This window comes from Myotis daubentonii, chromosome 2 (genome assembly GCF_963259705.1).
Source record: "Myotis daubentonii chromosome 2, mMyoDau2.1, whole genome shotgun sequence".
In the NCBI taxonomy this organism is placed as follows: Eukaryota; Metazoa; Chordata; class Mammalia; order Chiroptera; family Vespertilionidae; genus Myotis; species Myotis daubentonii.
In genome coordinates, this window is record NC_081841.1 from 107434658 (window position 1) to 107447228 (window position 12571).

General features: G+C 41.7%; 1 protein-coding gene across 11 annotated transcripts in view; it reads left to right on the forward strand.

Annotated features, from left to right (window-relative positions):
• Window positions 1-9656, forward strand: part of ZMYM5 (zinc finger MYM-type containing 5) — a 65112-nt gene extending 55456 nt beyond the window's left edge. For all 11 annotated transcript variants that reach the window (XM_059684142.1, XM_059684137.1, XM_059684133.1 and 8 more), the window contains one exon: window positions 8238-9656. In XM_059684142.1, coding sequence (XP_059540125.1) covers window positions 8238-8993 — 756 coding nt within the window. In that variant the 3' untranslated portion in view covers window positions 8994-9656. The remainder of the gene's footprint in view (window positions 1-8237) is intronic.
• The last annotated feature ends 2915 nt before the right edge of the window (window positions 9657-12571 follow it).

The window sequence follows — 12571 nt, forward strand, 5'->3', positions numbered from 1 at the left end:
CCCTGATGATGCTCAGCTGTGTAGCAATGCAAGCCGCTGTGGGGCCTTGGGCCTTCTCTTGGAAGCTCTGGGTCTATCTGGCCCGGCTGCGGTTAGGTAATTACAGGTTGCAAATGGCTGGGGCATTCATATGCAAAAGCCTCTGCTGCAGCCTGGGCGGGGTTGGGTCTCAAGGAATCAAAGGGCGGAGGAAGCAGCTATGGTGGAGCCTCAGCCCCGCCCTAAGGAGTCGCGAGTCCCAGTGTCCCGGCAATGGCTGCAAGCACCTCTGAGGGAAAGCTGCCCTCAAGCTCGCCCGCTGCCAGAGAGACCAGTTTCTCCCCGTATGAGTCCTGGGTCCCCAGAGACTTCCCGGAGCCGGATTTCAGAGCCGTGGGGAGCTTGTGTCTCCCTCCGGATTCAAAAAGACAGCCGCGTCCTCAGGTTCCAGACCCTTTCCACGCGTGCGAGCCCCCGTACCTCTGCACTCCACCTCCGCAGCTCCTCTGGCTCTCAGTGTGCTTTTCATTCCTTCTAGTTGTAGAATTTACACTCAGCCAGCTCTCCTGTAGTTCTGAATGAGTCCGGCTTGTGTTTTTGATGCATTTATCAATTGTTGTGGGAAGCAGCAATTTCCCGGTGTTTATCTATGCCGCCATCTTAGTTTCTCAGAGATAAGAAATTTATCTGAAACAGAGTTCAGAGTAATGATGTTAAAAATGCTCAACAGTATAAAAAAAAAGGAGACAGAACTCAGAACAAGACAACAAGAGACAGAACTCAGACAGGGCTTGGAAGACAGGACCAAGAGAGACAGAGCCTAGGCACAGAACCTACACAGAACGTTCTCTAGAGACAGAAGAACTTCGCTGGAGAGAGCATGCCGGAGGATCCTGGACAGGGACTGGCCTCGGAGCCTGGAGGCGGAGCCTGGCGAGAGAGCATGGCAGGGGATCCTGGACTGAACCTGACTGCGGAGTTTGGCAGGAGCGCCTGACTAGAACCTGGTGACTGGACCTGCCTGGAGAACCTGGACAGAACCTGGCTGGAGATCCTAAGCAGAACCTCTCTGGAGATCGAGACCAGAACTTGGCTGGAGATCCTGGCTAGGCTGCTGATCAACTGAACGCTGTCTCCGTGTCCTTCCTTCTTCGCCGACTCCATCCACGCCTTTGGGGACCCCTGGACCCGCTGGGGTTGGACCCCGGCACTTCCCTCTGAATTTGGATGGTCTGTTTGATGCTTTTATGTCTCTGGCTCTATTTTGGTTCATCAGTTTATGGTGTTAATTAAATTACACAAATGAGTGAGATCATATGATTAAAAAAAAAAACAGTATAAAAAAAAGATATAACAACTATGAAAAAAGAACTGTCTGAGATAATGACATAACACAAATAAAGAACACATTGGAAGGAATACACGGCATTAGGGGCAGCTGAGGATCGAATCAGTGAATTAGAAGAAAGAGTTGAAAATATCACTCAGTTACAGAACCCTTTAGAAAAAACAATTAAAAAACAGGAGGACAGTTTCAGGGAGCTGTGGGACAATGTGAAACGTAACAATATTAGAATAGTAGGTGTGCCCGAAGAGGAAGAAAGGGAGAAAGGAATAGAGAAGGTGTTTGAATAAATAATGGTAGAAAACTTCCCTAACCTGGTAAAGGAAAAAGTCACACAAGTTCAGGAGGCACAGAGAACACCAAACAAGAAGAACCTAAACAGACCCATGCCCAGACACATCATAATTAAAATGCCAGAAATTAAAGGAAGAATCTTAAAGGCAGCAAGAGAAAAGAAAACTGTTAACTACGAAGGAGTTCCCATAAGGCTGACACCTGATTTCTCATCAGAAACTCTATAGGACAGAAGGGAATGGCATGAAGTACTCAAGGTAATGGAAAGCAAGGATCTGAGACCAAGGTTACCATATCCAGCAAGTCTATCATTCAAAATAGACAGTCAAATAAAGAGCTTCCCAAACAAACAAAAAAAAAGCTAATGGAGTTCATCATCATCCAACCAGCATTACAAGAAATGCTAAAGGGACTGCTGTAAGGGATTGCTGAGAAGAAGAAACAGAGAAACCTAGCCATATAGAATTAAAATGGCTACAAATAAGTACCTCTCAATAATAACCCTAAATGTAAATAGATTAAATGCTCCAATCAAAAGATGTAGGGTAGATGAATGGATACAAAAACAAGGCCCAACTATATGCTGTCTACAAGAGACCCACCTCAAAACAAAAGACACACACAGGATGCAAGTGAAAGGATGGAAAAAATTTTCCATGCAAATGGAAAAGAAAAAAAACTGGAGTAGCAATACTCATATCCAAAAAAATAGACTTTAAAAGCATCATGCTAAGTGAAATAAGCCAGTCGGAGAAAGATAAATATGTGATCTCACTCATTTGTGGAATATAATGAACAACATAAACTGATGAACAAAAATAGAGCCAGAGGGGGAAAAATATCCTAGAATATAATAGAAGTAATCCTGTTACTTGCAGATTTTTAATATTTCCTACAACCTTTGTGGTATCATACTATGTTAGTACAGTTCTGGTAATATTATTATACTTAAAATCCTTTTATTTTTGAAATATTAATGTTTATTGCATGTAATATGATATGTAAGATCATTTTTCTTGAATAATTGGTGTTTATTGCAGGTAACATTGTCATATTTAAAATTGTTTTTCTTTTTTTTTTAATTAAATCTTTATTGTTCAGATTATTACATTTGTTCCTCTTTTTTCCTCCCATAACTCCCCTCCTCCCAGTTCCCACGCCACCCTCCGCCCTCACTCCCCACCCACTGTCCTCATCCATAGGTGCACGATTTTTGTCCAGTCTCTTCCCGCATCCCCCACACCCTTCTCCCCCCCCCCCCAAGAATAGTCAGTCCACTCCCTTTCTATGTCCCTGATTCTATTATAATCACCAGTTCATTCTGTTCATCAGATTATTTTTTCACTTGATTCTTAGATTCACTTGTTGAAAGATGCGTATTTGTTGTTCATTTTTTGTATCTTTACCTTTTTCTTCTTCCTCTTCTTAAAGGATACCTTTCAGCATTTCATATAATACTGGTTTGATGATGATGAACTCCTTTAGCTTTTTCTTTTTCTTATCTGTGAAGCTCTTTATCTGACCTTCAATTCTGAATGATAGCTTTGCTGGATAAAGTAATCTTGGTTGTAGGTTCTTGGTATTCATGACTTTGAATATTTCTTGCCACTCTCTTCTGGCCTGCAAAGTTTCTGTTGAGAAATCAGCTGACAGTCGTATGGGTATTCCCTTGTAGATAACTGAGTTTTTCTCTCTTGCTGCTTTCAAGACTCTCTCTTTGTCTTTTGCTCTTGGCATTTTAATTATGATGTGTCTTGGTGTGGTCCTCTTTGGATTCCTTTTGTTTGGGGTTCTCTGCACTTCCTGGACTTGTAAGTCTATTTTTTTGACCAGGTAGGGGAAGTTTTCTGTCATTATTTCTTCAAATAGGTTTTCAATATCTTGCTCTCTCTCTTCTTCTGGCACCCCTATAATTCGGATGTTGGTACGCTTAAAGCTGTCCCAGAGGCTCCTTACACTATCTTCGTATTTTCAGATTCTTTTTCCATTTTGCTTTTCCGGTTGGGTGTTTTTTGCTTCTTAGCATTTAAAATCTTTGACTTGATTCTTGCGCTCCTCTGGTCTGCTGTTGGGAGTCTGTATAATATTCTCTATTTCAGTCAGTGTATGCTTAATTTATAGTTGGTCCTTTATCACAACATCAAGGGTCTCATTAGATTTCTTGTACATCTCATTAAGTTTATCGGCAGTCTCTAGAAGACTCTTGAAATTCCTCAAAAGTGTGGTTTTGAATTTCTATATCCAGCAGCCTGCTTTCCAGTTTTGTCATTTGTGTCCTGTTTCTTTGTCTCTGCATTTTTTATGCTTTGCTGTGTCGATAGAGTGGCTTTCTGTGCTAAGTGTCCCAATTACCTGAGGTAGACACTCTTGGTGCACCCCCTTGTGGTCTTTGTGTGCAGTCTTGTTGGAGCTAAGCCTTGATTGTTGTAGATAACACTGGGAGGGATTTGACCTCCAGGCTAACTGGCTGTGAGAATTAGCTGTGTCTGCAGTGGGAGAACTTCTGTCCTCTAGGGAGGTGCTAATCTAGCCTTTGCCTGAGGCTATCCCGCAAATGCCTCTTTGCAAGCCGTGGGCGGGGCAGGTCCCAGGGGATCAACAGGGCGGGCGGAGCGAGCAGTTGTGGCTGCTCTCAGTCCCGTCCCCAGAGGCTCTGCCTCTCAGTGTCCCAGCAACTGCTGCAATCCTCGGAGAGAAAGCTGTCCTGGAGTTCCGACCAATGCCAGACAGTCCCGCTTCTACCGTATGAGTCTAGGTCCCTAGAGACTCTCCCGGAACTGGAGCTCAGAGCCTGAGACTCCCTCCCGATTGAAAACAACAACCGCGCCCTCCGCCACCAGCCCGCTCTGCGGGCACCTCCACACCTTAGTATTTCACTTCCGCACTGCACCTCCTCTGAGTCTCGGTATGCTTTTCTCTTTCCTTCTAGTTGTGGAATTTACACTCAGCCAGCCTTCCTGTGGTTCTGGGTGATGTCCGTTCCGTCTTTTAGTTGTATTTTTGAAGTGGTTGTGCGAGGCAGCAATCTCCGGTGTTTACCTATGCCGTCATCTTGGTTTCTCCTAAAATTGTTTTTCTTTTTTTTTTTTAATATATTTTATTGATTTTTTAGAGAGAGGAAGGGAGAGAGATAGAGAGTTAGAAACATCGATGGGAGAGAAACATCGATCAGCTGCCTCCTGCACATCTCCTCCTGGGGATGTGCCCGCAACCCAGGTACATGCCCTCGACCGGAATCGAACCTGGGACCTTTCAGTCCGCAGGCCGACGCTCTATCCACTGAGCCAAACCGGTTTTGGCAAATTGTTTTTCTTTTTCTTTTTTTAAAAATATATTTTATTAATTTTTTACAGAGAGAAAGGGAGAGAGATAGAGAGTTAGAAACATCGATGAGAGAGAAACATGGATCAGCTGCCTCTTGCACATCTCCTACTGGGGATGTGCCCGCAACCCAGGTACATGCCCTTGACCGGAATCGAACCTGAGACCCTTCAGTCCGCAGGCCGACGCTCTATCCACTGAGCCAAACCGGTTTCGGCCAAATTGTTTTTCTTGAGATATTAATGTTTATTGCATGTAACATTTAAGATAATTTTCTTGAAATATTAAGGTTTATTGCATGTAACATTATTATATTTAAAATCATTTTACTGGAAATTAAAAAGAAGAACTTCATCAGCAAACTGAAAGAAAAGGCATGTTAATATAGCAACAGGTTTAATGTCTTTTAAGTACATAAAATTAATTTTAAATAAATGGAGAGATATACCATATTCATGGATTGGAAAATGTCAATACTGTGAAGATGTCAGTTTTCCCCAAATGAGCAGTAGACTCAATGTAATTACAATCAAAAGCCCAGGAGAGCCCAGGGCAGCCAGTTCAGTTGTTAGTGTCAGCCTGCACATGGGAGGATTGTAGGTCCAATCCCTACCCCCCCACACTCACCCTCTGGAGTGCTTGTGGGAGGCAACCAATAGATGTCATATGAATGTTTCTTTCTCTCTCTCTCTCTCTCTCTCTCTCCTCCCTTCCTTTCATTCTGTCTAAAAGCAATGGAAAAAATATCCTCACTCCTTGGGTGAAGATTTTTTTAAAAAGCCCAGTCCTAACCGGTTTGCTCAGTGGATAGAGCATTGGCCTGTGGACTGAAGGGTCCCAGGTTCGATTTCTGTCAAGGACAGGTACCTTGGTTGTGGGCACATGCCCAGTAGGGGGTGTACAGGAAGCAACTCATTGATGTTTCTCTCTCATCGATGTTTCTAACTCTCTATCCATTTCCCTTCCTGTAAAAAAAAAAAAAAAAAAAATCAATAAAATATATTTTTTTAAAAAGCCCAGTAGGATGTTTAATTGAGAAACTGATTTTTTTTACATATATATTTTTTATTTCAGAGAGGAAGGGAGAGGGAGATAGAAATGTCAATGATAAGAGAGAATCATTGATCGGCTGCCTCCCGCTCACCCCCGCACTGGGGATCAAGCTTGCCACCAGAGCATGTGCCCTTCACCGGAATCGAACCTGGGACGCTTCAGTCTGCAGGCCATTGCTCTATCCACTGAGAAAAACCAGTTAGAGTGATAAATTGATTTTAAAATACAGTAAGGTTATAAAAAGAAAAATGATAACAAGAAAAAAATTGAAAAAAGAAGAAAGTTGGGTGAAACTATCCGATTTCAAAGCTTAGGGTAAAGAAAGTACAGTATAGGTCAAGGAAAGAGAAAAGAGTGCAGGTTTTCTTTTCCAGACTTTTGATAAAGGCAGAAGGTAACAAAGAAGTAGTACTCTTTCCAATTAATGATGTTGGAACAAATACATATCTTCTATATGAAAAAAAAAAAAGTGAGCCAAGGTGGGGCTAATGTCAGCTCACTCGAAAAGTCAGGGAAAAGGGAGCCTTGGGGACAGGTTTAAGGGTTTTGCCCAGGACAAACTGCCACTTCCCATTGCTCCTCTTGTTTTCAGTCTCATCAGATTTCTTAGAGTTTAGGAGATACATGCCTGTGAGGGAATAAGAGACAGAAGGGGCAGGTTTGGGCCTGCTCTGGGGAGGGAGAACACACCAACTCTTAATTTCTTAAGCTCCATTGTATAAATTGTTCAAGTTATGACATATATAAACTATTATAGCTATCAAGCCTTTAATTCCCATTGTATACATCTTTGTTCTTTTTCTTCTTTATTTTGGATTTTTATTTTATTGACTCCAAAGTAGGTAATGTGTCTTTTTATTAAATGGAATCATACAATATGTGGTACTTTGTGACTGGCTTTCACATACTTATCATCTGTTTCCAAGGTTCAGCCATGTTGTAGTACGTATCTTGGCTTCACTTTTTATTGTCAAAACAGAGGCCCGGTGCACAAATTCATGCATGGGTGGGATCTGGCTGGCCCCAATCGGCCCCATTTGGGCTGGGCTGGCCTGGAGGTTGGCTGGCTGGCCCCACCCTCTAGTCGAATTCCCAGTCAAACTCCTGGTGAAGGGGACAATTTGCATATTAGCCTTTTATTATATAGGATAATGTTCCATTGTATGGATAATACCACATTTTAATTTATCCATCAGTAATGGACATTTGAATTATTCCTACTTTTTGGCTATTATGAATAATACTAGGGCCCCGGTGCACGAAATTCGTGCACTGGGTGTGTGTGGGGGGGGGGGTGTCCCTCAGCCCAGTCTGCCCCCTGTCACATACTGGGAGCCCTCAGGCGTTGACCCCCATCACCCTCCAATTGCAGGATCGGCCCCTTGCCCAGGCCTGACACCTCTGGCTGAGGCGTCCGGCCCGGGCAGCGGGGACCCGCAGCTGCAGCGGCCCCACGATCGTGGGCTCCGCTTTAGGCCCAGGCAAGGGACCCCTAGCTCCTGGGACTGCCAGCTTCGACCGATCCCAGCTCCCATCGCTGGCTCCACCCCTACTTCCTGCTATCACTGGCCAGGGTGGAAAAGGCGCCTGATTCTCCGATCATGGCTGGGGGGCAGGGCAAAGGCGGCCCCAGGGCCGCCTTTGCCCTGCCCCCCAGCTCTTAGCTCCCCCCTGGGTTTCTGATCACTGTCAGTGGCAGGGGGCTTCTTCCTGCTTTCCCTTTTGCCTCCCTGCATTGTGCCTACATATGCAAATTAACCGCCATCTTGTTGGCAGTTAACTGCCAATCTTAGTTGGCAGTTAATTTGCATATAGCCCTGATTAGCCAATGAAAAGGGTAGCTCGTACGCCAATTACCATTTTTCTCTTTTATTAGTGTTGATTGCTATGAACATTTTGTGTAAGTCTTTGTGTGGGCATATATTTTCTTTTTGGCATTGCTGGGTTATATGATAACTCTAACTTTTGAGTAATTTCCAGACTGTTTTTCCAAGCAGATACACCATTTTACATTCCCTCCATCACTATAGGAAGATTCCAGTTTTTCAACATCTTGCCAGCACCTGTCTTTTCATTGTAGTCATCCTAGTTGGTGTGAAGTAGAATGTAGTGGTTTTTATTTGTATTTCTTCTTCAATGACTAATGATGAACATCTTTTGGTTGCTTACTGGACATTTGTATATACATTATTTTTTTTTTAGTGTTAATAATTCTAAGATAAAAATATAATCTGTTTCTCCTTAGATGTTGGAAGCAAAATCAAAGAAAATATCCATATCAGAAAACAGAAAAAGAAATGCTATTAGAGAAGAAAATGAAGGGAAATTATATGGATCATTGAATACACTTTTGAAAAAAATAGAGGGAATACCAAGAAAAAAGGAAAAGACCTCAGAGCCACAGGTATCAGCAGAGTGCAAGATAGATGCATCACTAACCAAACCGGATATGAATTTACCTGCTTCTGTGTCCATCATAGATGATACATTTCAAGAGCAACTGGAAGATAAAAAATCTGAAGACTCCACTCAAGCAGTTGTGCTTTCTGCAGATCCAGGCACATGGCCCCGATTTTTAAATATTAAACAACGGGACTTTCTTATAGAAAATGATCCCCCTCAAGTAAGAAATTTTAACTTTCCAAAAGACAATACAGGGAGGAAGTTTTCAGAAACTTATTATACACGAATTCTTCCAAATGGTGAAAAAACCCCTAGATCCTGGTTGCTTTATTCAACCTCAAAAGATTCTGTGTTTTGTCTACATTGCAAAGTCTTTGAGGGAGGAAAAAATCAATTGAAGAATGAGAATGGGTGCAAAGATTGGCAGCACTTATCACACATTCTTAGTAAACACGAAGAAAGTGAAACACACATCAACAATAGTTTTAAGTATTCAAAATTAAAATCTGATATGAAAAAAAACAAAACTATTGAAACTGTAGAACACAGAGAACATGAGAATGAGACCAATGAGAGTGTGCTGTTGCTGTACACATGATATACCTGATAGGATCTTATGTTCACTCACAGGAGATCTGTACCTCACAGTCAATACTATTGTGTTCTAAGGCTCCTACAGAGAGTAACTCAATAGTCCATTTGCAATAAGCATAATGGCAAAGAAATAGTAAAGAATGTTTGTTTTCCAAATTCTAAAGGTATTTTGATTCAATAGGAATTAATGCAGGTTTCAGTAAACGCAGTTGTTAATTTTTTCAATCTATCCACACGTTTTTAAAATGGCATTTGATAGGTTTGGTTAATTTTCTATTCTAAGTAGAAAGCACAGAAAGAGGTAGAAAATAACTTTATCAATACCAGTTTGAACAACATACTTATGTGAACAAGTGTTCTCATCATTATTATTAAAGTAAAAACATTCAGCAGCAGTCTAAAAATAGAGTCGGATATGAAACTACAGAGTTTTGCTATTAAACCAAATACTTGTGATTTATTTCTTTTGTGTAAAACATCCTTTTATTTTAGGAAAATAGCATTTTTCGTTAAATAAATGTTTAAGGTGGTTAATTTGCATTTTTTTGGTTTTTTAATTTGTAAATATTTTAGCTTTTATTGTTTTGTGAGAACTATAAGCATAAAGTTCCTATTTTTATGTTGGTATACATATAAGAAATATGCAAATAAAAATATATTAAGTTAACCTTTAGGTAATGTGGCATTTTTTTCCTCTGAAGGAGATTTTCTTCTTGAAATCTGAGAAGTACTCATGAAAAGTAAGGATCTCATTTTCCCAGATGGTCAATCAATGTTCCCATCACTGTATATTTAGTAATTCTCTATTGTTTCTGATACCAATTTTTATCTGATATTAAATTCTTTTTAAAAAGTATATATTTTTATTGATTTCAGAGAGGAAGGAAGAGGGAGAGAGAAATAGAAACATCAAGGATGAGAGAGAATCATTGATCGGCTTCCTCCTGCACACCCCACACTGGGGATAGAGCCCACAACCCATGCATATCCCCTGACCAGGAATCGAACCATGACCTCCTGGTTCATATGTTGATGCTCAACCACTGAGCCATGCCAGCTGGGCTAAATTCTTATGTATACTTCAGCTTCTCTCAAGGTTTTTCCTAGGAAACAAAATGACATATGAGCAGAACAAGGTATGTTCTTGTTGGTGGGGCTGACAGTCAGAGTACTTGACTATAAGTGAGGCCTGTGTTGGATCTTCCAGGGAAATCATTCTCATTAATTTATAACCCTTTTTTTGCTTGTTTTTTTTTTGTTTGTTTGTTTGTTTTGCAGTGATCATTTCAATCTCTTAGACTTAGATCTGAATGAGCCTTTGGGATATTTCCAAAAATCCAATTTGCTCTCAGAGGCCTATGAGGATATTCTAGAAAATATAGCAGGTTGTTCTGAAGTTCCTTTGCAAAAGGTTAATGGTCTTGTTATTTCATTAAAGCTTAGAGTTAATTGAATGACACATTTGTTACATGATTATATTAGACTAGGGGTCCAGTGCACAAATTAATGCACTTTAAAAGGAACTGTGGGCCGCAGGCTGCAGTGGGCACATGGGCAGGTCTCAGCCCATCCTCCATGCCCCTGCCCGGCCCCTTCCACTGCGTCCCCTGGTCCCCTGTCTGCTGGCAGTCCTGCTTCCACTGCCACTGCTCCCACCCACTGAAGGTGCTGGCACCCACTGATGGTGTAGAGCGATTGGGGCCAGCACCAGCAGCAGGTGCAAGCGGGGCTGGCGCTGTCAGTGGATGCGAGGGACGGCTGCTGGCCCGATCGCCCCTTGGGAGTAGGGGGAGGTGGAGAAGCCCTCATGGGCGATCGGGGCCGGGAGCTGCCACTTGTACCTGCTGATGGCGCTGAGCAGTCGGGACCCTCGCTGGGTGCTGGAAGTGGGTGTGAACGGCAGCTCTAGCGCCAGCTCCGGGTGCGAGCAGCGCCGGCGCTGGCAGCAGGTGCAACCGCTGGGCGGGACTGTGGCGTGGAGGAGCAAAGAATTTTCAGTAACCACAGAGGCTTGCCTCGATGACAGCGACCAGTACCCCGCATTAGTCTGGCGCCCCTGCTCACCTCTACCATCCCGCTGTGGCCAACGCCCACCATGATCTGTACTCTGCCCGACTGCTGCCAATGCCTGCCATTTTCCACACGCATGTGTCAGCACATATCACAGTGACCGGTTGTTCGGTTGTTCCACATTTTGGTCTATTTGCATATTAGCCCTTTATTATATAGGATAGACTGTTGAGTGTCTGAGCAAAGTAATGAAGTAAACCAGTGACTACTTAAATAATTTGGTAAGACCATCAAAAATAAAATTAGGTCCTCAAATTCTTTCATTTCTTCAGCATAACGCACATCTATCAGGCACCATAAACCCTTCATATAGTAATGAGTTAAATGTGGAAAATTCAAAATTTAGGTGCTTGGTTTATCAGTGTTCACTGTAAATTTCAACTTTTGGTATGTCTGAAGTTTTTGATAATGAAATATTGAGGGGAAAAACCAACTGTAAATTCAGGAGATGATAAAAGTAAATATTTCTTGGCAGGGGAATAACTTAGGTGTTTGTTTTTTTCTTAACTAGATCTTTTCTTTACATTGTAAAATTAGAATGTACTCGCTATAAAGAAGGAAGGCAGTACACAGAATGAGAAAGGCAAGTCCTGTTTTCTGTCCCCCACTCTCCTGCTATGGGATTGGTCACTAATGATGTGAACTGTACTCAGTGTTTGTTTCCCATCCTTTTAATTTCACTGAGTAAAGGCATTAGGAAAAATGAGAAAGGACAATTCAAAGTAACAGTCCTTAAGAAATGGCAACTTATTGTTTTCCTCATTGAGAACAAGTGAAATTTTTTTCATAAATTTTTCATAAAAAAATATTTTTTTCAAATATTACATCTTTAAAATTCTTACATTGAGACATTTTTTTTTTCCCTTTGATCCCCTGGTTCACCTCTGCTCAGTGCTGGAAGCTAGTAAGAGTTGCTATTAGCCACTTTACATGTACAATGTACAATTTGCTACATAAGATATAAAAGTGAATAAGAGGTTGAAATAAAGAGTTCAGTCAAGTTTGGTAGAAAGAATAGTGCTATATTACTTCAGGTCTTATCTATTCTGTTTCAAAGCTTTGAAGTTCCCCACTGCTTCTAGTTTAGAACTCCCAATTTCTTAGCATAATGTAAGTAAGATAGCTATCAGTGTAAGGTAATAGGGGGACACTGTAGACAGAACACGAAATACAAAATTTTGGAAATGGAATAGTCTTCTATAGTGTTGAATTATATAGTGTGTTTATATTAGGATGAAATTAGGAATTTGAGAATTTAACTGAAGCTGAAAGGAAAATCTGAATCATGTGCCTACATCTGTTTCTGAGACAGTAAGAAGTTTGAGGAGATAGTAGCATAATATTGAGGACTAGAGATGATTTTCAAAAGCTTATAGTTATCATTACTGTGAAAATTTGCCAATGAGGCCCTGGTCAGGTGACTCTGTTGGTTGTGTTACCAGACTGCCTCCTGAATCTGGGGACAATGGGCTCTCCCCTCCTCAGCTCTTTCTAATCTTGTGAGAAGGAATA